The sequence below is a fragment of the Sarcophilus harrisii genome, chromosome 5 (genome assembly GCF_902635505.1).
Source record: "Sarcophilus harrisii chromosome 5, mSarHar1.11, whole genome shotgun sequence".
Lineage (NCBI taxonomy): Eukaryota > Metazoa > Chordata > Mammalia > Dasyuromorphia > Dasyuridae > Sarcophilus > Sarcophilus harrisii.
The window spans coordinates 207,343,533-207,370,511 of record NC_045430.1 but is presented as its reverse complement, the minus strand read 5'-3'; the positions used below and the strand labels follow the sequence as shown (position 1 = coordinate 207,370,511).

At 32.8% G+C, this 26,979-nt stretch overlaps 1 protein-coding gene across 4 annotated transcripts in view; it reads left to right on the top strand.

The window, feature by feature from the left end:
- Nucleotides 1–26,979, top strand: part of LMBR1 (limb development membrane protein 1) — a 178,735-nt gene that overhangs the window by 133,874 nt on the left and 17,882 nt on the right. For 3 of the 4 annotated variants that reach the window (XM_031939545.1, XM_031939548.1, XM_031939547.1), the window contains 6 exons: nt 4,160–4,240; nt 13,639–13,715; nt 14,133–14,210; nt 18,304–18,377; nt 18,632–18,722; nt 20,057–20,123. In XM_031939545.1, the coding sequence (XP_031795405.1) occupies nt 4,160–4,240; nt 13,639–13,715; nt 14,133–14,210; nt 18,304–18,377; nt 18,632–18,722; nt 20,057–20,123 (468 nt within the window). The remainder of the gene's footprint in view (nt 1–4,159; nt 4,241–13,638; nt 13,716–14,132; nt 14,211–18,303; nt 18,378–18,631; nt 18,723–20,056; nt 20,124–26,979) is intronic. The other variant, XM_031939546.1, reaches the window with a different exon arrangement.

The following is a 26,979-nucleotide window of genomic DNA, read 5'->3' as shown; positions in this document are numbered from 1 at the left end:
TAATCCTTCTGGTCATTTCTTACAGAACAATAATATTCCATAACATTCATATACCACAATTTATTCAACCATTCTCCAATTGATGGGCATTCGTTCATTTCCCAGCTTCTAGCCACTACAAATGGGGCTGCCACAAACATTTTGGCACATACATTGCCTCCATGTTCTACTCTGTGCCTTTACACTGGCTGTCTCTCATTCCTAGAATGCTTCTCTTCTTCACCTCTGTGATTCTTAGTTGGCCTGGCTCAAATCCTGTCTTCTGCAGGAGATCTTTCCTAGTCTTCCAAGCTGCTAATGCCTTTCCCCTTTGCAGTTATCTTCTATCAACTCTTTCCATTTTATATGTACCTAATTATTACATCTTATCTCCCACATTTGAATTGGAGTTTTGAGAGCTAGAAATGTTTTTGCTTTTGTTCCCATAGCACTTGACAGTGCTCTGGCACATAAGTGTTTAATAATAACTGACTGACTTAATTAGATGGAATATTACATGCACATTTACTTGCTGATGCCTTTAAGACATATAATATTTTCAGCCCATGAAGGGCAACGTATATGTACTTCTATATATATGTGTGTATATATATATATATACATAAATACATACTTATTTATGTATATATATATATATACACACATATATATACATACATACGTACACATGAGTGTATATGCATGTGAAAGACCTAGTACCAGCTAATGTCTTAAGTAGAAAAGAACACTAAGTAAATTCCTCTTTATGGCTGCATTTCAAAATTACTGATATTTAATACTTTTTGTCTTCATTAAAATTCAAATTTATTTATATTTCACACTTTATTTTGAATTATATTTAGTATCTGATAGCTAGGGTCTCCAAACTCTTACCTTTACTCTAGACAGAAAACAGTACTTAAATACATATTGGAATATGTTAGAATGTTAAAATAGGAGTAGAGAAGACAATTCCTGATTTTCTTCCCTCATGAAAATTTTAGCCAGGATCTGGTATATAAATGTAACATTATGTATAATCAACAGATCATTTATTAATTGATTATTATGATAAGTGGTGCTGTGGTAGATGCTAGGGATATAAAAACAAAAAGTGATAGTTCTTGCCCTCAGCTTATAGATTTTCATTTTTAATGCTTATCAAAGCTTCACTAATAAACAATATTTCTAAGTTTTATAATACATTTACTCTGAGGAAAATTGTCTTTTCTAAGTGATGGTTTAGTAAATTTGTTGCATTTTGGATAATAGGTATTATGAAGAAAATTGTGAACCAAAGCAATTCTTAGCATTTGAAAGTTTTGGAATTGACATCATGATCTTTTGTAAAGAGATTTCTTATAAAAATATTAAAAAATAAATTTCTTCTAGCATGTATAAGTGTATTTTAATAGTGGATGCTCTGTTCTACTTTTCTAGAACTGTTTCTTCTCTCCCCCCGCCAAAAAAACCCAACAAAACAAAACTTCAATAATAACCTCAAACTTATGTGAAGAGAATCTTTTCTATTTTAAAGGGTTTGTTCTTTGTTGGGAGGTTCTAATTCAGGGGTTCTTAACTTTTCCTCTATGGATTTCCAAGGTGAGATATATGTATAAATTTTAAAGGGTCCATGATCTTGTATGGGGAAAAAAGATTACATTTTTATTTTCTCTTATCTTTAATTGGAAATTAGTATTTTCTTCAATTATTTTAAAATACTATTTTGAGAAGGATTTCATCAGTTTCACCAGAACTACTTAAGGGGTCCATGAAACATTAAAGATTAGGAACTCCTTATTTGGTTGTTTAGAGTTGTTTTAACAAATTACTCACACATTTCTCCCTAGTCTTTATTTGTTTAGGTTAGGTTAGTATATGTTAGTGTTCAACTGACAGTTTTTAAAAATTAACCATAATGTGTAATAGGAAGTTATAATGTAAAATAAAAAGTTATATTCTTTTATAGATAGTATAATGGTTGAACAGTATCAGTTTGAAGGCACTTTCATTTTTTCAAGAAATATTGGACCTTGGGAAATTAAAATATCTTGGAAGCAGAAATATTTTCAATACCCACATCAGTCTTTTAGCTGAAGAATAAAGCTGGGAAAAGTTGCTGTTAGCTATTAGTTTTCCTGAATCCAAAGAGACGGGTGGGGCAGGATCAAAAATACTTACTTGATCAAAGTTATTGGCTCTGAAGGTATTCTTACCTGTGTAAGAAAGATGAAAGGTGTTGTTTTTATTGCACGCTAGTAACAGTGTAATTTTGAACTAATTGGTGTTGAACTGCCAATCACCTAGGGGAATGCAAATAGATACTCTTACAGTTTCCTTTGAGGTAGTGAAATCTTATGTCGGGGCTGGAAGAAAAACAGAATAATACCGTTAAATTGACCTTAAATGAGCTGCTTTGTGGTTTTCTTGGAGAATCCCTTCTAATTTTTCATGACTAGTCCATACAGGTTTTGTCTACCAATTTGACTTATTGGCTAGACAATGCTGACATTGAACTTTTTAGGTGCATTTTGAAATAATGTAATTACGATATGATGCTTAAATCTAGTTTGCCTCATCTTTTTTATATGCATTTTGCCATTTTCTTATTTGTTTATTAGCAATTTTAAGTCAAAATTCTACCAAACAAAATCGTTTTTCTAATGAAGTAAGTGAAGTAATATGTAATACTCTATACTCATAAAGGTAACTTTTGCTTTTAGTGTTAAGTATTATGCTGTGAGAAATTGACTATTTTTAAAAGCAGAATTTGCTTGAAAAGATAAAATAATATTAAATGAAAATTTTATATTAATTTATTTTACAAACTTCCTCTTTTGTGCCTGGAACATGTGTGCCTTTCAAAATTAGTGCTTCAAAAATGATCTCTTTTAAGTGTTATCCTTAAAAAAATCATGTTTGGCCTTCCTTATGTTTACATGTAGTCTAGACATGTGATTTAGGATCAAATGTGAAAGTTATTTGCATGTTTTCACATAATTTCTTGATAGAATATATTATAAATAAATATAATTTGATTCATTCATTCATATGATCAAAGTGAATTCCTTTCAAAAGCCATACAGAACTCCCTAAGTTTTTCTTAATCTTTATTATATTGGAGACTTTGTCTATAAAATACAGGGAATGAATTCTGGATTTGGATTTTATAGTCATAGTAATTTCCATTATGGTTGGATAATTGATTTTTCTAATTAATCTCAAATTCAAAGAATTATAGATTTAAAACTAGGTAGCATCTTAGAGTTCATTCAGTTGAATCCACTCACTTTACAGTTGAAGAAACTAAGTCCTAGTAAAGTGAGATGACTTGCCTAAAGTTACATAGTAACAAGTGGAAGTGCTAGAATTGGAACCCATTTCTTCTACCTTCAGATCTAGTATTCTGTCCATAGTGTCATGCATGCTTCTTCCTAAAGTAATAAGTTACCGTGAAGTTTTAAATAACTAGAATGCAAGAAAATGTATTTATTACTAAAATAGTATAGATCACATTATCTTAACTTCATTTCAGATATCATGTTTTAGCTTTTCCATTAAGAATCTGTTATAGAAAAGTTCTAGGTAATGGAATGAAGTATCTGTATTAAATTTTTCATTTAAAGATAAAGTACCCAGTTTTATAGTAATATAATATATAACAGCAATGTTATTATATAGTAATATGACATAATAAAAGAATTCATACACTTGTGTGTACTAGTTACTGTTTTACAAAATCTTACTTAATAAATGGTGAACAACACTGATATTAAATAACAATTATTCATTAATGATTAGTTACATGTTTTCTGAAGCACTATTTGTAGTTTTAATGTTCTTAGTATAAAAATAAGAAATTTTAAAAATAGTACATAGAAGTAAGTTCCAGTAAAAAGGTAATATTTTCTTGGACACATACAGACTTAGTAAGAATAATATATTTAGAAGTTATATTAAAATGCTAAAGAAAAATCTTTTTTTTTTTAAAATAATCTTAAATACTTGTATTTATTCTGAAACCAAGATGTGGAAGAACCTAACAGCATTTGAAATAGTTTACAATTGATTTTAATTGAATATAAGCACTATATGCCTTGTGGTGTTGTTTCAAAGGATGATCTTATGTTTTTCATTTGTTTATTTTGGTGTTTTTCTAAAATATTACTTCTTTGAACAGGGTTATCTTCTTCAGTGGAGTATAATGTAATGGAACTGGAAAAAGAACTTGACAATGTGAAGGCAATGAAGTCAAAATTAGGTATTTAACTTTTGCATTATATTGGCTTGTTACTGCATCTTAATGAAGAGTATTATTTGGATAAAAAATAAAAAGTTAAAAATTTATGGAATGTTAAAAGCTTCCACCCTGACCAAAGACATCAAATGATTTTTTGGGGGAATGGTGGGATGAATTTGTACTATATGCTTATAATTTTCTGCCAAACTAAAAAGGAAATGTGTTTCCATATCTTTTTTCTAAGACCAGACTGATTCTTGTGATTTGCAATTAAATTCCTTTTAGTATTGTGTTCATTGGCATCATTGCTAATGGGGTTCAGTTTGTTTTACTTTGCCTAATTTCTACATGTATTCCAGTATTCTTTCTGAATTCTTCATATTTGTTTTTAACTATATTCTTCAGCTTAGTCATTTCCCAACTGATGGTCACCACTTTGTTTATAATTTTTTTGTTACTGAAAAAACAAATGTTACTATGGATATTTTGACTTATATGTGTCCTTTATTTTGGTTACCTCCATGGAGTATGCATGAGAACAATATTGTACTCTACAAGTTCTAAGCAGTGATTTTTCACATAGTTCTTAATTGTTTTCTAGAATGGTTAGAGTAATTTATTTATTTATTTATTTATTTATTTGGCTGAGGCAATTGGGGTTAAGTGACTTGCCTAAGGTCACACAACTAGGAAGTATTAAATGTCTGAGACTAGATTTGAACTCAGGTCCTCCCGACTTCAGGCTGGTGGAGCCCCCTTGTTGTCCCATGGTTGGAATAATTTGCAGCTCCATTAACAGTGTTTTAGTGTTTCTATATTTTCACAGACCTTCTTTCTTTATCATCATGGATTTTAGAGCCGAAGTAACTTTTTAAATTAGCTGAGATTTTTATAGAGCTCCAGGATATAGTATTTAAATATATATTAACCAAAGAAAGGTTAATTCAGGGGAAAGAAGGATGGAGCATGGATCAGGCTGGGGAGAGGGAAGGGAAAGGTTCATTATATTACTTGTATTGCAACCTGGAAATATTTTTTAATTGTTAATTTGAGGCTGTCTGCATTACATAGTCATAATACCAAGGTATTCTTAGATATGGAATATGTGTGTTAAAATCAAATGGCTACTAGAAGTAGAAGTCATTTTCATACCTCTGAGCTATAGCAAATAGACTTTTTATATGTCTTAAGGTTTTCCTAGTGTGGAGTTTTATTTTCTTTACCCAGGGAAAAGTTTTAAATGTTTGATTTTAATTTATTTTAATATATTGTCATATATTGAACCAACCAATCAACCAATATTTATTAAGCACTTATTTTGTGGTGAGCAGTAGGGTTGCAAAAACAGACAAAAGACAGTCCCTGTCTCTAGGAGAGCAACAATCTAATGGGAAGACAATTTACAAACAAATAAATACTAAGCAAGTTATGTAAAGGATAAATAGGAAATAATAGGGAAAGCACTGGAATTAAGAGGGTGTGGGAAAGACTTTTTCTAAAAGATGGGATTTTGGTTGGGAAACAATTTGTGAGGAATGATTGAAGATAAAAATAGAATAATTTTTAAAAATGATGATTAGTACAATATCCCATATTTGTATTTGATACTTGAGAGAATGAAAGATACATGGACAAGCATATTGTCTTAGATTTTGAATTCAGCTCCTTCCCTGTTTGACTTTCTAATGTTAACCTTTCTGGATGACATTTAGGGGATGTAACCTTGAATTGCCTTGATAATTCATGCAGGAAATCTGAATTAACAATAGTGCTCTTTAATTTAACTATGAAAAGGATATTCTCAAAAAAGTTTTGCATATCAAGTGTAAGAAAGAACTGAGGCAATTACCAAGAAGAATATTTTGGGAAAATGTAATATGGTAAAAACTTAGGTTGTTAGAATAGAATAAATTTATTGTATGATCCCTGTATGACAGGAGTAAAATTGTAATTACTGTTTTCTAGTTGATGAAACTGAAATTAAATAACTTGTCCTCTGATACAGCTAGGAAAAGTGAGAGAAGAGACTTAAATCCAGGGCTTACTCTGCATCTAGCCTCCTTTCCAGTTTGCTATGCTGCTTCCTAGACTAGAAAGACAGTGGGAACAGGGATTGCTACATCACATGTCCTTACCTCTTAGTTCTTTAGTCTACTCAAGTCCAATAACTTTCTCTTCCCATCTATCCCAGCTGGGTGCAGTGGAAACTCTTGAGGGTCTTCCCTCCCAGATTCATTCATTTATTTACTTTAGTAGATTTTTTTGTAGTAGGTGAAAGAGGAGATCCTTTGCCTCATTTGCTCCCTATCCTTAATCACTGATTGGGTGAGCCTCAATCAGACTGAGACCCCCATTGAAGACTCTAGCTTAAAAAGGTCAAAGTTTCCCATTGCATCTAGGACCATTTTCAGTCGTCCTGGTTTGTATCTGGCTACTGGACCAGGTGGTTCTGGAGGGAAAAATAAGGCAGGTGACCTTGCACAGCCCTCCCTTCTATAAATCCAACTCACTTGCATGTCATGCCATCACCTCCTTAATGTCATGATGCTTTTTGAGAGCAGAATAAACTACAGCAACGTCATGATGGCAACACCCAAAGTCATTGTTTTCTAGGATCAGTTGTAATTACATGTAATTGGCAGAGAAGAGTGAAATGACTTCTCCTAACAGTTCCCAATTCCTCTCTCTCGTTATTCTAGTACCCTGTATTATTCTTGCATGTTTTTCTTGCCTCCTTGTAGATTTATGGGCAAATTAACATCTTTTTGGTGGGGAAAAGATTTCTAACATGTACACACATACATAATGTATATAATGTATGCATGCATTTTACTGAAAAGATATTTTCTAATAGTCAAGGAAAAGAATATAGGATGTCAGATTGGAAATATAAATGGAAGGTGTGATCTTGAAATAATTGAGTTGCTTTTAGGTAGTATCTCCTCAGGAGGGCACTAGTAAACAGTGACTTCCCACACTACTATTTATTTTGATTATTAGCATCATAGCCTATAGGTGATTTAGTATATCTTTTCAAAGTCGTTTTTACAGATAATGGAACTAAGGTCTAAAAGGGTTACTAGACTATTTACCTAAGGGAATGACAGAATTAAAACTTAGGTAGTCAAGAAACATTTATTTAGTACTTCCTATGTTTCAGGAACTATCATAGATTTATGGGATACAAAGATAGAAATAAAACTGTTCCTGTCCTCAAGGAACTTATGTTCTATTCAAGCCAAGGTCTCTGACTCAAGTTGTGTGATCTTTCAACATTATAGCATTGCTCCCCAACCAACATTATTGAGTTATATAGCTTATAGGTAAAATTAGGATATTAAAAGTTATTTGTCACTTTTAAATGAAAAAGTAAAAGAAATGATATTTCTATTCCTTGAAATGTTTTAAATATTATGGTAGATAAAAATTGGACTTTGTTTTTCTAAACTTATTTCCAGGTCCCTCCGTATATTAAAGGTTTCCAGGAGAACAGGGCTTTTATGTTTATAGATTAGAGCCCAAGAGTCTGGTGAATCTAGAACTTTTTTGTTGTGAGGATCAACTGAGAAAACAACATGTGTAAAGCAGCATGTCCTACTTATCTTTGGAGCAGGTTTATAGTTTAGTTTTGAGTAGCTGAAAGAGATTCTTCAACAGATCTTTCTGCATCTATTTTAACTTGTGTTGTATTGACAGGAATTTCTTTATGGGTTTTTACATTTTCTATGGCTGCACTAAGGTTGTGTGCTGGTTAGAGTATGTAATTGATATAATAATAAAATATTTTCTAAATGGCTTTATGCCTTTTACTATTGAATAGTTACCCATTATTTCCCTATGTAAGCTTAAAAAACCTAAGAAGCCAAAAATGAGGATTTAACTTCCTTAGATATTAGCTAAATTAAGTGCAATCTATAGATGAAGAAATTGAGAACCAGAGAAGAAATTAACATATGTCTTTCTGTGTTTCTTTGAAATTACCAATTTCCTTACTTCTTACAGAACAACAATATTCCATCACATTTAAATATTGTAATTTGTTCATCTATGCCCGACTGATAGACATCCTTTTAGTTTACAGTTGTTTTTTTCACCACTATAAAAGAATAACTATAAATATTTGCATATCTATAGGACTTTTCCCTTTTTTTTTGATTTCTTTTGAGTATTTCTAGGTCAGAGGGCATGCATATTTTAGTAATTTTTTGTATATAATTCCTAATAGTTAGCTTTTCCAGATGGCCAGAGGGGCCTGAAATATTTGATTAGATGTAGACATATGCAGAGAGATATCTCAGCAGTTACTGAGACCTCAGAAGGTAAATTCTAGGTTTCCCTATATACTGGGGATTAGACTAAATTGAAGACGTTTACTTTGGTCTTCTTTGTCTTGAATCCCTTTCTTTTACTGCGTCACACTTAATTAGGGTCTCTTCTTTTGTTGTTATCTTCTCTTTCATCATGGGCACCAAGGTTTTTCCCTCCTGTTGTGAATAGCCTTACTTGAGAAAAGGGGAAGAGGAAAGGTTTCATGGATCAGGACATGATTAGGTGACCTTCCCCTATGCAGCAAGACTTGGATTTCTTTTTGAATTTAACTGATCCCCAGCCTCCCATGAGAAGAGCATAGGTAAAATGCTATGTTCTTCCATCTCCTGCTGGGTATATCCCCTGATAAAAAAGGAAGAGGAAAGGTGGCTGCAAGTGGAAATTACATCTTCTGCTGCTGCCTCCCATTCCCAGTAGAGGGAAGAGAAGAAGAGAGATCTCATGCTGCAATCACATACCTGGTTCAGCTCCTTTGGGAAAGGGAAAGTTGTCTTCCATTTAGTGGTTAAGCATATTCATACAGGATGCCAGCTAGGTGATTCAGGGGACAGGATTGGGCCTTGAGTCACATCTGGCCTAGGCACTTTCTTGCTGCTTGACCCTAAGTGGTAAGTCACTTAACCTGTTTGCTTCAGTTTCCTCATCTATAAAATGAGCTGGAGAAGGAAATGGTAAATTACTTCAGTATCTTTGCCAAGAAAACCCCAAATGGGGTCAGTGAAGAGTTGGACACGACTGGAAAAATGACTGAATGCAATTCATACTTGGTCATACTCTGTCCATTTTGGTAATTTTGAACATATTTAGGTAATCATTCAAAACCCATTTCCTATTACCTGATTTATTATTCCTATCTCTTTAATCCTTTCACCACCAAATCTCAACTGCTTGTCCCTTCCACCATGTTCTCTGAATTGCTTGTTGTACATAGGCAACAGAATTGCCTTTATCTTAAAGTCTTTTCCTCTTCCAGTTTTTCTATCTTTTGACTTCTGCAATGACATGTCCTCCTTGGCTACCCTCTTCTCTTCCTCTGTTCCTCTGGGCTCAGAAATTGAGGTGGGGAAATTAGAATGCTCCTTGCTCCCCATCGAGACTTCTGTGTTGTCTCCCTGTCCCCATGACTCAATAATCTTTGCTTCTTTTCTTTTTTTTTTTTTTTTTTAAATTTAATAGCCTTTTATTTACAGGATATATACATGGGTAACTTTACAGCATTAACAATTGCCAAACCTCTTGTTCCAATTTTTCACCTCTTACCGCCCCCCACCCCCTCCCCTAGATGGCAGGATGACCAGTAGATGTTAAATATATTAAAATATAAATTAGATACACAATAAGTATACCTAACCAAAACGTTATTTTGCTGTAGAAAAAGAATCAGACTCTGAAATATTGTACAATTAGCTTGTGAAGGAAATCAAAAATGCAGGTGTGCATAAATATAGGGATTGGGAATTCAATGTAATGGTTTTTAGTCATCTCCCAGAGTTCTTTTTCTGGGCATAGCTAGTTCAGTTCATTACTGCTCCATTAGAAATGATTTGGTTGATCTCGTTGCTGAGGATAATAACCTTTGCTTCTTTTGAGGTTCATACAATCCACATTTTCTACCCAAAGTCCTACTAGCTGTTGTCTTACAGCAGACCTTCAGGACCCTCTTCCTTTTCCAAGGACTTCAATATTTGTACTGTAGTCTCTCTTCTTGACTCGTGCTTTCATAACAGTGGATGATGTGTACATGTTGAAATGCCTTCCAACACCCAATTGCCGAGTTTCTTGACCTCCCCATTTCCTAGACCTACATCCTACCTTGGCCATATACAAAGGACAATCCCTGATATTGCCATCACTCACAAATGCCTCCATGTTAGACTCAAGACCTCTGAAGCCCCTCATCTGCCCTTAATCTCGTGGCTTCCCTTTCTCCTCCTGCTTTCCCATACAAATCCTCCTCTGCCCACACCATGATCTCTTCCAGTCCCTTTTCTTTTCCTCATCTTGACCCCTGCCCAGATTACTTCAGCTCTACACTGTCCTCTTTTTAGTTTCTGGCTCCTTTGTCACATCAGTGCTTGTAATCTGCTGAGCCTCAGCTTTGGAGGACTCCCACCATTTGTAGCATTTGTTCCTACACATAATCTGATGTTGAAGAAAACCCGACAACTTTTCTGACTGGGTCTGCTGCAGATTTATGTTATGAAACCTCCACTGAGCCTTTACTACTGCTAGATGATCCTGCCATAGCTTCCCTATCAACTTATTATTCCACTCTCCACAGGGGTTTTTCTAAATCTTTTTCATCTCTCTTCAAACTTTACATAATTCCCTTACCCTTCCCATCTCAACTGAGAACCTTATGCTGTATTTCATTGAAAAAATTGGGGCTTTGACTCAGAGCTCCTTCTCTGTTCCTCATGATCTCGTGTCACTCAAATGCCTTCTGCCACTATCTCCTCTTTCACCCTTTGTATCCTGCTTTCTAGAGCCCGAAGTGATGAGGTGGGACTCCTGAGTATGGTGGAAAAATGGAGTCTGTTTATTTCAAGGACTTTCCCCTTTTTATAATGTAACAAAAACAACACTGAGCACGTGGGACCACATAAACAACTTGCTATTGTATGTAGTTTACCACCTGGTATTACTTCCACCTGCTATCACTCTGCTTCAATCACAACACAGGTTGTCACCGTCCTCTGACTTCTCAGGAAGACCGAGAGCCCTTAGGGGAGATGGGGGCTGAACCAGACATTGTTAGCAGGTTTCCTCTGGGCTAAAGGGTCTTATACCTCACCTAGAGTTTCCCCACTGACTAATGACCCTGTCTCACACAAAGAGGTGACCCTATTCTTTGCCAAGACAAACCTTTCTGCATGGACAAGCAATCAGTCCCATCCCATCCCATTTCTTCTAGCAAATTGTCTCTGTGATTCCTGTTGTCTGGCTTATTTTAAATCCCTCACCATCTACAGCTACTTCCCTGCCTGCTCCAAATACGCTTATGTCTCCTTCATCTTCAAACGACCTTCATTTGATTCTTCTATCCTCACTAGCTAATACTCTGTAGCTCTTTGGCCTTTTGGGATAGGTTGTTTACAACAGATGTCTCTCCTTTCTCACCTTTCCTTCTCTTTTTGACCTCCAATCTTATCATTCCTTCAATATTGCTTTCTCCAAGGATTTCTTAATTGCCAAATCCAGTGACCTTTTCTCAGGCCTCTTTCTCACCTCTCTATGCAGCCTTTGACACTGCTGATCATCTCCTTTTTACTCTCTTCTCTAGATTTTTTTTGGGGCAACACTTTCTTCTCATTCTCCTCCTCCTCGGACTGTTCCTCAGATTCCTTTGCTACATTCTCATCCAGATAACTTCCTCTGACCACCCGGGTTTCTTAGAGTTCTATCCAAGGCCTCTTCTCTGAAGTACTAATTCACTTGGGGATTTCATCAGCTCCCATGGATTTAATTATTATGTCTTTGCTGATTTTCAAATCTATTTGTGTGCTAACCTCCAATCTCTCCTTTCAGACTTTTTGATATGAATGACATCTTATATGCAATATGTCTAAAAAGCTAAATTTATTATCTTTCTCCCTTTGCTATCCTCTTCATCCCTATCTTTTCTATTACTATAGAGGGCAACACCATCAGTGTAGTTCCTCAGGCTGATAATCTAGGAGACAACCTCAGCTTTTTACTGTCCCTCCCCTATCTAATCTGTTGCCAGAGTATATAGATTTTACCTTCATAGGATTTCTTGGGTACATGCCCTACTCTTAATACTGCCATCACTCTCATTCAAGTTTTCATAATCTCATGTCAGGACTGTAGTAATAGATTGCTTGTGAGTCTGCTTGCCTCAAATCTCTCCCCACTATATGCTCCATTCAGTGACAAAGGAATTTTCTAAAGTACAGGTCCAAACATATCCTGCCCTCCCCCTGGTGCCTTCCCTCTATTAATAATTTCCCATTTATCCTACATAGAACTTGTACATGTCTGTTTTCTTGTCTCCCCATTGAATTGTGAACTCCTTGAGGGTAGGGACTTATTTTTTTTAATCTCCAAGCACTTAGCACAGCATCTGTCACATAGTACTTAATAAATGTTTATTGGCTGACTGAGTTAAAGCCCTTTGCTTGGCAGTAGGAGAGAGTTGTAAGAAGTCACCTTTCTTTAATTCTTGGTTAAGTCTTAGGCTGTGATTATCCCTTTCTCTAATGCAACAAACCTATTTGAGGAATTTTCCTTGATGGGAAGGAGTAGAAGGGGAGAGAATTTTTATTACTTTATCATGTATGTTCTTCCAAAATCATTTAAATACTCTCTCCCTTTTTTGCCTTAAAAAGCCATGGATAACTCAATAATATAGAAAAATATATAAAGAAACAGTACTTTTCCTTCCATCAGTGCATTTGAAAGATTTTCATTAAGATCTGTATTCATGGATTTGTTTTAGTGAAAATTATGATATAAAAATACTTTTTTGTGTGGGGTGGGAATGGACCTTTTTCTTAATTATTGCCTTATCCTGGATTTGATTAGGTAGGGTAAGAGTAAAATTTATTTAATTGAAAAGCTATAATGTGCAATTTGTCCTAAGTTTCTTTTGGTTGGTGAAGAAATGATCTTTTCGGTTGTTATTTGGGTTAGCTAATCTCCCAAGTTAATTAGAACACTAATTTTTTACATTCTATGGAAAGGAATGAGTCTCTTTAGTTAAAGAAAAGGAGAATTAGTTCTGAGTCAGGTGTATGAGCTGAAATGTGAAAAGTTACTAATGATTAACAAGTTTTGGGTCATCTACTCATGCATTAGACTATACTGCTTTTAGAATTGTAGTTTTTAAAGGAAATAATCCTGTCTCTGTTTCAATATGGTGACTTAAAAAAAAACCCTTAAACATGTTTTCAGAGATCAGTCATTACAGGGTCAAATTGTTGAATGGGGGGAAAAATCTCTTGATTTCTATTCCGTAACTTGGTTGAAAGAAACCTAAAGCAATTTCTTTATCTATGATCAACTGCAAATATTACAGTAAATACTGAAATTGAATCATTACATTTCTTTTTCATTCTTTTCTTGAAAAGAGAGACGAAAAAAGGCTTCAGCCTGGGAACGAAATTTGGTGTATCCTGCTGTCATGGTTCTTCTTCTGATTGAAACAGTAAGAATTTCTTTATGGCTTGGGAACAGCAAAACATTGCTTATTCATTCATTCATTCATTCATTCATTTATTTTCAGATTGGCTCTAAAATGAATTGTAGTAGGTAACTTTTAAGTAAAAGTGTAGTTTACTAGTATTCTTTTCAATAAAAGTATCTTCTCACTTGAAAAGTTTGAATATATCTATCTTATTCAGCATGCCAAAAGTTTTTCTTCACAAACTGAATGTAGATTTCAGATCTTTGGGAGCTTCAGATTTCTTCACTTGTAATGGATATCTGCCAGTTATCTCAAAGGGATCTGCTTAATATATTACTTGAAGAAAGTTATGCAAAATCAGCTGTCTTGCCTTATAATGAAAATGAGCTTAATTGAATAATATTCTACCATAGTTAACATCCTCTTTGTTATTTTCAGTCTATTTCAGTCCTGCTTGTTGCCTGCAACATTCTTTGCCTCTTGGTTGATGAAACTGCAATGCCAAAGGGATCAAGGGTAAAGTAAAACTTCACCACCCCTTTATTTTACAGAAGTACTTGGGTTTGTCCTTGGAGTATTTCAGACAGTAAAACTGAAATAAAGTTTTTATCTATTTAACATAATATATTGAGAATTTTAATATCTTTTTCTTTGTGCAAAAATCAGAATTTTTCATAGCCTGTTACGATTATTATCCTCTTTCCCAATATACTTTTTTATTGGAATGGTAAGTATCATTTTTATTCAGATATATGGCTTATATTTAGATAGTCTAGAATTTATTTTGCCATTTAAAGACAGCATAACTTAGTTTTTTCTTTTTCTTTTTAAAAAATTTTTTTTGTTTATTTAAACCTTAAGTACAAAATAGAAAAAAAATCATTGCTATATATACAGTGGAGTATAAGAGAGGATTCAAAATAAGACACAATTAATTTCCCATTCCAAGAAAGCCTATCTAATAAATACTACACATTTTATTCAGAAGTGTTCATCTTTTCTTTGCTTTTTTATAAATTTTTTTTTTGTTCTTTGCTGTGCACCACTAAGTCTGTTACTGGATCTTTCCAACATGGTTGTCCCTTCGAGAACTTGGCCACTAATTTTAGTCTTTATTAAGACTTTGTGGAAGATATAGAAGATACTTAACACAAAATACATATTCACACACATATTTGTGTCTAAATAAAGTAGATACTAAATAAAATAAATACCACAAAATTTCCTATTTGTAGAGAAGTTTTAATAATTATGTAATGAGTGCTGATTAATCACTAGTTATCACTCAGATAAGCAATTTTTCTATTGTGTTTTTGTAAACAGTATCATTAAAATTATTATCAGAGTGGCTGCTTTAAAAAGGAATCACTGAGTACTTTTTTTTGCTCATTTTAGTGTTTGAACTTTGAAATCCTGCTACTTCTTCATCTCCTTCACTTCCATCCCTACTATTATAGCCTAAAGACAGAGGTCACTACTATGAAATTCCTAACCTATATTAGGAGCAAAATATAGGAAACCAGAGGAAACCTCAGAATTATCTACCTTAACCCTTTCATTTTATAGATGAAGAAACTGATGTCTTGAGAGATTATTTTTAACTTCTACTCTCAAAGCCCTTTCTTGGAGATGTAAGCTTCTTGAGGGCAGAGACTAGTTTTTTTTGTTCTCTAGTACTTTGTATATAGTGAGTTCCCAGTAAATATTTATTAAAACAAATTTAGTTGTTAAAAATTCTCCATCTCTGACTATTGTCCTCTTTTTATTATAACACCTTGTTGCTGCATAGTAGATAGTTTAAATTTTTAACTTGACACAAAATTTTCCAAAAAAGTATTCTAGACTATTTCATTTCTCCCAGGCTTCATGTTCCTTCTGTACTCTTAGAGAGAAGCAGGTACGCAGTAGTCAGTTAAGTATTGCATATTATATATGGGCTCAATAAATGGTTGCTGAATGGAGGGGCTGAGCTGATGCATCAATATCTCTGTCTTGGATGGACATTATAGGTAAATATTGAATTGGATTTAGAGTTAATAGGAGGAAGAGAGCTAGATTGCATTTGGGAGATTCATACCTTAAAAAAAGCCCAACAAAACTTTAGAATTCTCTATAAAACAAAAACCTATTTTTGAATATTAGTTTTTTTTTTTACCAGTGTTCTAAATTGCAAGTCAGAAAATATCATAATCTGTAAAGAGCCAACATTGTAGGTCACTGGAGTGATGTCTAAGATATATATATATATATATATATATATATATATATATGTATATATATATATATATACACATATATATATATGTATATATATAGAGATATAGATATAGATATATATAGATATAGGTATAGATATAGACATATAAGTATATATAATATATGTGTTATATATATATATAAATATATATAAATAATCTTTAGCACATTACCAATGATGTGTGCAAACACCACCATAAAAAATACAGAATGATGTAAAACGTCAAGGATTACAGATAGACATTCTGCTGACTATGCTATCCCCTACTTGACATTAAGAGGTCTAGAAGAAGGCCTCTATCATTCAGGCTAGATACATGGCATGCATCAGTCTTACCAAAGGTGAGAAAGTGTAGATATTAAGTACTCACATTATTAAGGTCATGGATCCAATGAATCATTGAAGAAGAATGGGTATATGAATGAACTCACTCTTCTCCAGGCCTTTTCCTTAGTTTTGCTATTTTCAGTTCAGCTCAGTAAAAAATCATTGAATTTCTATTGCATGTTTGGCATGAGCTGGATGCTGAGAACCCAGGGACAAACAGCAAGCACTCCAGTTGCCTTTAGAGACCTTATGTTCTGGGTGGGGAGAATTAGGCATAGTAAAATGCATATTAGTAAGTAAGAAGGAAATATATAAGCAATAAATCCAGAGGAGCAGAAGGTCTGTGAGGAAATTCAGGACGACTTTATGTAGGAGGTTACTTTGAAGGGAACTAGGAATATTAAGAAACTTTTGAATAAAGGGAGAACATAACAAGATGAAGGGGACAGCTGGTCCAAAGGCAGTATATGAAATACTATGTAAGGGCACCTACAGTGGGATATTGTAATGGGATATAAATTGGGATAATAGGGTATCACTCTGTAGGAATTCAGAGTCATGAGTGTAAAAAAGAGCTTTCTATGCCAAAAGCAGGTTTGTATTTTATTGTGAAGGCAACAGAAAGCCACTGAAGCTTCTTGATCAGCAGAGGTACATTGTCCCACTTATGCTATGGGAATTTTGAAATGTTTCTTTCCCAGACAACTGAACTGCTTTCCCCCCATCATTTAAATAGTTCCTGAAATTCCTTCTTCTCTACCCTGGTTTGATTAAAGGAAAGCTGATAGATTCCTAGTCTGTGTCATGGGTTTTACTCCTTGATTTTTAACTAAACCTGACTGTTGTATTTACATCCAATATGACTTATTTATTAGTCTTAAATTTATATTTGATTGCTTATGTGACATTTAGCTTTTATCCTATTGTTAACATGGATTGAGTTTTCTAATATGACCCAAACTCCCTTTATTTTTTTTTCTCTCTCTTCCATGTATGATTATTGCATTAGAATTTCATATTGAGACTCCCTTTTATTCATTAGCCCAGAATTGCTATGCTTTCAAATTTCATTCTGAGGCTTAAAAAAAAAAACACTTTATAATAATGATAAAATGACCATGAGCTATTTTTAATAGTTGCTATTAAATCACAAGTAGGCTAATCAGTTTTTTGGTATAGAAACTTTCATGAACAATCCTTTTTGTTATATGTAAAAATATTCCTCTTGTTTGACAAACTGAATTGGCTCCATAGTTTTTCCCATTTTTAAACATTGAATTTCTTTTGATTGACTAGTCTCTGTTATTTTTAATATTTGTGTTGTTTTCTGGTTTCTTAAATTACGGACATAATTCCTTCTTCTTTAAAAATTTATATTATGGTTGAAGATATGCTTTGAGGTATTCTTCATGTATTTTCTGAATAACTAAGACAGGGAGATATATTTCTTTTTCTTTTTTTTTTTTTTTTAGCCTTTGAGCTGTGTTTCAAGAAAGCTTTGGGGAATAGCAAATTTGTTTTCTTTTTTAAAGTACAAGAACAAATTGGTCATACCCATTTGCTTTTGGAGTTTTTGTTTGTCACAAAGAAATGTGCATGGTGCTTTATATTTTAAATTGCATCATTGTTATGACATTTCAGCATCAAGACTACGCAGTCTGTTATGGTGGGATTATATTAGTTTTTATTAATTTTTCCCTCAATGATTGCTCTTCCCATCCCCAATTTCTTCTAAAATAGCAATATAACCCCTTTTCTCTCTTAAAAGTATGTTAATACTTGAGCACCTTACATGATAAGTAAATAAATTACATATGCTAGTATAATGAAGTAATTCAAAATCTTAAAGAGTGAAACGAAGAAGCTGTATTCTAAATATCCTGTTTTATTTGTCCTTAGAAGATTCTTTACCCCAAAAAGTAATAATTCTTATAAAAGTTCAACATGTATCAAAGTTATTAAATTTAGAAAACTAAATGTCTGTACCACTGAAATTTTGAAAGGTTTGATGTTTTTTCTTTCTAGGGACCCGGCATAGGAAATGCTTCCCTTTCTACTTTTGGTTTTGTGGGAGCAGCACTTGAAATAATTTTGATTTTGTATCCTTTTTAAAAGTAGGAATTCTGTCTGCTAGCAAGTATTCTGTCTAGTTTTCTGGGACACTGGTAGTTTACTAAGACACTTTCCTGGGAAGGGGGAGAATAGACCAGCACAATTCTTCTCAAGCACTCGAAGTGTTTTTTGTTTTGTTTTGTTTTGTTTTTCCTTTGGTTCTTAAGGCTTTTCGGAGACTGCTGAGAACCGAAGTGAAACTTGCATTCCTTTGGAGAGCTTTTCTCCTTGATTCTCACAGTTACCTTATGGTGTCCTCTGTCGTTGGCTTCTACAGCCTCCGCTTTTTTGGGAGCTTTACTCCCAGGAAGGATGACACAACTATGACAAAGGTAAGGTAAAGACTGAGGTGGTGATTTGCCACCCAAGACATACTGACTGTTTTATTTAGTAATTGCCCTGAATGGCTCATTTACTGCGATCAGTATTTGTTTGTAAGCTGCGCAAACACAAACTGGAAGATTTTCAAAATGCTGAATGAGTGGGAAAAAGGATGTGCTCTGTTTAGTTTGGATGGCATCCATTCACTTGTAAAACGCCTGAAATAGCAGAGCTTGTTAACCGGCTATAGAAAAGTTAGTGAAAGGACTCCTTCCCCCCCTCCCCAGACCCCTCAATGAAAACGTATTGCTAATGAGTAACTTTGATTGTGCTAACTGTACTTCAGGAGCTTGTTTGAAATCTGAAGAACTTAGTTGCTACAAGTAGTAGAGACAAAGCATTTCAAATTTGAATAATTAAAATAAGACTAAAGGGTTCTATTCAGTTACATTTTGCCACCTGAAGTTAATTTGACTTTCCCAATTTGACACTGGTTTAAAAAAAAAAACCCAAAATCTTATATAGTAATTCAAACAAAATGTCCAAACATTTTGTTAAAGTAATAACAAATTGAGAAGAAAAATTAACATTTTCCTGTTGCATTGTTTCATATGGATGGTTTTATTTGATTATTGGAAAAGTTCTGGAGAAAGCCTAAAAGTATTGATTTTGTTTTGCTAAAACATTTTGGAAGACACGTTTAGATCTATCTTAAGAGAGACATAACATCTGATTTAACTGTCTGAAAATGCTAGTATTTTCTGATTATTTTAATATAAAAATCTGTTTTAATAATATACTGTATTTCAAAATATAAGATAATTACAAAGCTTGGTATAAATGGGGGATTAATTTGTAGAATATATGTGGGTTTGTTCCTATGATTATTTGTTAAGTTATAAGTATTAAAGAAATGAGAAAATTAGTGGAAATTAATTTAGAATATTTGATGCTATTTTGATTTTTTTTGGTCTAGGTCACATCTAAGTGAATATAAAAAATATATATATATATATATTTTAAATCAACACCAATTTTTTTCAAATTAACATCAAGTTCATAATCAGTACTGACTTCCATAAATCATATTCTTTTATCTCTTAAGTGACAGGGTTAAGTGATAGCTTTAATATGGTATTTTTGAAATATCTTTTAGGAATTCAGGATGTAATGTTAAGTGTATGCTCAGAAAAAGGGTTTCTTACTGGCTTTTCATTTCTATATTAAAATTATAAAATTTCATTAAAAATTATTCAAGATTACAAATTTTCTAGAAGTTTAGCTAATAATTTTTTTTCTTCCACCTACTATTTAACTATCAATTCTTTTTTCTTTCCTGAAACAGATAATTGGAAATTGTGTTTCACTCTTGGTCTTGAGTTCTGCACTACCTGTGATGTCAAGAACCTTGGGTAAGTTTAACTGAAAATTCGTTCTACTTTTGAGAACTTTGGTTAACACTTTGACATGTGATCTTTAGTTAGGAATTTTTTCCTTAAAAACTTGATCACTTCCTGAAACACATCATCATTATTTTATTTATTTTATACTTACTTCTTATATAATCACAATTTGACCTGCAAAGAATTGGAAATGATAGGAACAAGACCAGCAACTTTCTAAAGTAAAGATCAAACATTTTTCACATGGTAGTGCTGTCTCATCAAATTATATGAATGTTTTCACATGACCATATCACCTTTACAGTCCTCTATTGAACAAACTATAGACCCAAAGATTCTTTAATGGGAAGAAAATATAATAGAAACATTTTTTAAAGTTTGTGACAAAAGAAATAATATTTAAGCTAAATTCAGAAAACATTAAAATTTCAGGAAGTTAATACTGAGTAAAGGTATATTTTACCATCATAGAGATGTGCAGGTCATTAATGGTTTTAATTTTTGGATTTACAGAGATTTTCAATGATATTTTGAATTAAAGAAAAATTTTCCTTTGTGTACACATATTTGAACTAGTCTTTTTATCAGCTTGTCTTTTACAAAGCAATATGTAGAATGCTTCCTTCTTGAATCTTTCACAAAACGTTATTTCTAAATAAATTTTTTCTTTACTTAAACTATGTTAGATTCTAAAAATCTATACACCTTAACTTGTGGGAATTTTTGGAAATGCCATTAGGTAAATAAGATGAATTGATAATTTTAAAGTTGGTAATGATATTAAGGGCCTTAGTTTTTAAGCTTTTATAGAACTTCCGTTGTTTATGTAAAACTCATCTATCAGGGAAAAATGTAGATTGTGCCAAGAAATTTCAAAGCTTTGTAGTTTTGCCCAAAATTCTCACACATAATTTCATCTTTAGTAAAAGTTAAAACTTTGTATAAACATGACAAAGAACTATTCTAAATGCTAATATGGCTTTCTTTTCTCTCTCTTTTTTTCTATTACCTTGGCTTTTAAGTATAGTATGTCATTGTTTTGACATCTGCCTGTGGTGTGTTTATCTCTGAAATGTGAAATATATACAGTTTAGTGATTGGAAATCAAATTTGACTATTTGTATTATGACATTTCACAAATAACTTTTGTGGTATTGCACACACCATGCCATTTTAGCACTTGTATAATTCATTTATGCACTGTAATTTAAGATTAACTGTTGGTAATAATATGAACTGATGCTCTGGAAAAAAAAAAGTGCACACACTGTGCACTGTTGCTAATACAAAGAAAACAAATTAATGACAAAACTCACTTTTTGAAGACCAACAAATGAAATTCCTGAATAGTTTGCCATAGAGATAAATAAAAGAATAAAACAGAAGAAAGGAAAAGAAAGATAGGACAATTAAAATGCAGCTAACAAATGCCCAGACCCAGCTGTCCAAACAGGATTAATAGAGTGCATTAGAGTACAGTGAGTCATGTGGTGCTTTGCAAAATATCAACTTGGATTGCATTACATGTTATGCCCAATGGCACTGAATAGATGAAAAGAAATAAATACGTTAAACAGATTCATAGAGGCTTTTCACAGTATTAAAAAAGCAAGATTCTAGGCAAAAAGAAAAAAAACCCTGGGTTTTAGAATTATGGGAAAGGCAAACTAGAGAAAGTTATCAAATAATTCAAATATTAACCCTTTAGAATTGAGTATTTGAATTTAAGAAGATAAAATGTAGGCAATTGTGAATATTGTACTTAAGTATAATTGAGGATTTTTGATCATCTAGTGTTGTCTACGAGATAGGGGGTAGAGTTGTTAAATACAACTGAATATCAAGCTTTACAATTGTTCTCTTTATTTCAGAGCTTCTTCCCAGTAAATCCTGGTCATCAGTGTAGTGTCATATGCCTCTGAAATCAATTAACAGTACGATATTGTTTAGACTGAAATGTAACTAAGACCTAATGTAAGCTATAGTGAGAAAAATAATAACATGAGTTTTTCCTTTTAAAATAATTACTTTTTAAATTATAGACAGTCCTGAAATGAATTTGGATATTAGTTGTATTGGAGCAAATAGTTTGAAGCAGTGATATTTTTGCTTCAAAAGTCAAAGCATTCTATGTTTACCTTAAAAACAAGTCAATAGCTAATGAATAACATATTATTAGAATTAAATTACATAATTTTGAGTTATTTTACTTGGTGACTATCATGATATCTAGTTTTTTTTTTTCAAGAAGAAAAGATCATGTTTTATTGATAGATTTTTCACACAAAAGAGAAAAATGGAACTATAAAAATATATATTAGTTTCAGGAACATTTGAAACCTTTGTCAAATATTTTCAATATACTGCATATATCATTGAGAATTAAGTTGTGTTAATCATATCTACATTCTTTTTTCATAGCTACATTCTTATGAATGAAATGAATAATAGTTGTGATGTTATAGTCCACTAAAAGTACAAAGAAACATTATTTTAAATGTCTGCTAAAATTCTTTAAAGATGTCATTTTTAGCTTATTTGGATATTTAGACATGTTTAGAATTAAGATTTTGATGGCCTCAAAATTTTATAAGTAGGACTTTTTAGCTATATTATTTGTTAATTTGTTTAATTGATTGGCAGATGACCATAGTAGGTGATCATAGTCTTGTCAATGTATACAAATGTCCAGTTTTTTCTAATATTAAGTTTTCTGAGTAAAAATAAATTCTGACCAAAAAGCATGTTTTTAGTTGTTTAATTGTTTACATGCTATGTGTTTTGCCTTGAGGATATAACTAACACTTATAGATATTTTGTACGCTTTATTTCAAAATCTCTTTTAACTAAAGGTGAAAAGGATTCCCAGAAATAATTCATGTGTAAATTAGATCAAATAGATATTTCTAGGAAAGTCTCCATTGTGTCAAAATAAAATTCTTGAATACATTTTTAAAATTATATCAATAGATTTTAAAGTATTTTGACCAACTCCTCTGTTTAATCGTTATTTAACAACTACCTTGCTTTCTTTCTGATATATTTTCTGCATATAAGATACAATTAAATATTGTATTCTTAGACAACAATTCTGTCAGTTTCCCAAATGCTCCTTAAATTTGTTTTAATCACCTCCTCACACATTTCTCTTCCAGTGCCCATACAATCTGTCATCTTCTTAAGGGAGATAAAGTGGATTATTCTTCTTTGTTTCCTTTATGAGGGGAGTCTGTTTAAAAACCAGTCTTTTTAGAAAAGGGCTTTATGTGGGCTTTTGTAAATGTATCTCTAAATCTTTCCTTCTCCAGTTCTTTTTATCTAACACTGGAAGAAATGACTCTTTCACAAATACTTTTTAAAATGAAAAATAAAAGTGACCAAATGTTTAATTGCTAAATGAATATATAACATTTGATTGATAACAAAGATTTTATTTGTATTCATAATGAAAAATCATTAATAACATTAAAAAAGTATATATACATTAACATGAAACAAATTTATTTTATGTTCTTGATTGTCACTTGTTGGTTCTTATGGCTCATGGCTAAAGATAAACAATGTTACACACACATATGTGTAATTATATGTATGTATACTGTACATGAGTATATATGTTTGAATTATTGTGTAGACCATTTAAACATATGTTTTCTGAGTGTAAAAATCTGTAGATAAATATTAGAAGAAATTGTCTAAATAAACTTTAATTCTTTAAATTCTGATAATTAAGAATTCAGGACTATTCAAATTTAAGGACATAAAATTTTGAGAAATTCCCTGGGACAGTAAGGCTGATTGGCTCTGTATGATCAGAAATCTGTTGACAAATATTCAGATTAATTGAACTCACAACTTATTAAGAGCCAACTATATGTCAGGTACTGTGTGTTATTTATAATACAAACATAGATACAGCACAGATATTGCCCTCTAGAAACTAAAAGGAAAGAAAGATATATACACAAATAAGTGTTAGAAGGGAGAATGTGATTAGTTAGTTGCTAAGGTGAGAACTAGTCAAAATAATATGAGATTGATGATGGAGAGACTACTTTCCAGGTTGGGGTTGGATGGATTCAGGGAAGGCTTCATTTTGGAATTAGCATTTAGATTAGAGGATTTACATCTGGAATCCCTTCATTTTATAAACGAGAAAACTGAAACACAGAGAAATATCACTTGCCCAGTCTCTCACAGGTAGTAAGTGCTAAAAGCTAGATTTTAATGGAGAACCTCTGATTCCAAGCCCAGTGTTGTGTATAGCACAGGTGCTCAGGGGTTCAGTTTAATGGGTATAATATTGACACACAGCTGTTTGATTTCCATATAATACACAAAATTTGTAGCATTAAGATTTTCTGGTGTGTGTTTTTAGAACTAGCTGCTGGAAGTGGAAGGTGGTTTCACATTCCCCAAAATTAGTTGTAGATGGTCAGCTTCCATTGTTGCTAGCTCATACTTATAAAGAAATGACTGTAACTGAATACTGCCACACAGCCTTTTGGAAAGGACCTTTTCAGCAGAGTGGTGGGGATGGAAACAGATTGCAAACAGTTAAGGAAGAAAGTGGATGGAAAGAAGGTAAAGGTGATTAGTATGAATTATTCTTTTTAGACATTTGGTAGAGATAAAAGTGAGAAGGAAAGAGTCCAGGTATACAAAAATATTGATAGCATTCTATTATTAAGTGGTTTTTAGTCATATCTGACTCTCTGTGACCCTATTTTTTTTTCTGGCAAAGATAAAGGAGCAAAAGAGAAAGTTTATCATTTCCTTCAGCTCATTTTACAGATAAGGAAACCGAGGCAAACAGTTAATTGACTTGCCCAGGGTCACACAACTAATATATGTCTGAGGCCAGATTTTGAACTTGGAAAATAAGTCTTTCTGACTCCAAGCCTGTTTTTCTGTCATTGCACCACCTAATATTCTCCCTTGTAGCAAAAAACTGGAAACTATCAGCATGACCATTAATTGGGCAATAGTTTGACAAATTATTGAATTATGGAATGCATTGAATATTATTGTGCTATAATGCAGTGGTGTTAAACTCAAATAGAAATGGATCCCTCTAGGCTACATTTAATTTAGGAAAACTCAGATTAAGATTATCTGTATTTTATTTTTAAAATTTTTGTATTTTTAAACATTGCTCAATTATGTTTTAATCTGATTCGTGTTGTGCTTTGAATTATGGGCCAGTAGGCTCCAAGTGTGACACCTCTGCTCTAAGAGATGAGTTCAAAGAAACTTCAGAAGACTTATAAAAACTGATGCAGAATACTGGGAGCAAAAAGAGAAAAAAATTTAAGATGATTCAAGTATTGTAAAGAAAAATAGCTCTGAGAGCCTTAAGAACTATGATCAATGTATTGACTAACCATGGTTCCAGAAGATAAGTGGTAAACCATGCTTGCCATCTCTTGATTGAGAAGTAGTGGACTTGCAGAACGTGATGTATATTTTTAAATATGGCCAATACATATGCTACATGGATGGACTTTAAAGGTTTGGGTGGAGAATTGATGGGATACATCTGGGCTAGTTATGATGATGCAAAAAAAAAAAGAAGAAGAAAAAGACAAGAACACTGATGAAACATTAATTAAATTGTGTAAAGAGAAGAGAAAAAGTTCAGAGGGTCAGATAAAACAGGATTGAAACTGAGGTATTGAATTTTATTACACACTTTAAAAAATTATGTGCTAAAGATTTGCAGTTGACTCCCTATTGCTGCATTGTTGCTCCCTGTTTGGCATTCAAAACCTTCTCTTAATAACCTCCTCCTGTCTCTTTAATTTCTTACATCTTACTCCCTGACACATATTCTTCAATCCAGTGACACTAACCTTCTGCATGTTCCCTGAGCAAAACACTCCATCTCTCAGCTCCAGGTATTCTCTGTGGCTGTTCCTCATGCTTGGGAAACACTCCTTCCTTCAGTCCTCCCTGGCTTCTTTGAAGTTTCCACTAAAATTTTGGGTTTTTTTCCTTTTTTACTGGAAATCTTCTTAAGCTAGAGGTAATAGGTGGGCATAGCGGAGATAGTATTGGACTTGGAGTCAGAGAAATCTGGGTTCAAATCCAGCCTCAGACACTAGTGGTGTGACCTTGGGCAAATCACTTTTCTCAATCTCTTTTGGTATCCCTTGCACTTAGCACAGAGCCAACACATAGTAGGTTCTTAATAAGTGTTTAGGGATTGGACGTATATAAACTTGTTCTCTTCTTTGTAAATTTATGTTTAGTGTTCATCAGGTTAATAATACTTATAAAAATTAAAAACAAAATTTTAAAGAAGAACAAGTTTTGCAATGAAGAATTTTAATAATAAGAGAGAGTATATGGCCACCAATACGATTAGAAAATAGAGTCAAAGAAAGGATTTTTTTGTTTGGAATTTAAGAAATACAAGTTTTTTTATAGGTTGGAGAAGGATCCATTTGAGCGGAAATATTGAAGTGTTTTCCATTGATGTAGCTAGAAGGCTTCACAAAGATGAAGGCTACCTTTTCCCTCCAGGCTGGAAGAGGAAGAAAGAGATAAATAAATGAAGTTTCAGACATTTAGAAGAATTGAGAGAGAAGATGAAATCACAAAAACCTGATTATTTCCTCATTATATGATCTTAGTCTTTTCATTGAAAAGTTCATGTACTGAGAAATGAAGTGAAATAGGATTTAAAGAGAGAAAAAAAGTTTGGAACAGTAATTTCGGAAACTGATTATAAAAATTAAAAAAAAAAAGAAGTGTTATCCAACAACTGTAACTTTTTTGAGATTAGATAGCATCAGTTTGTTTTGTTTCAGTCACCACTTGTTAAATGGCAAGCAGTATTAGGAGTACCACGGGAGTAATACAT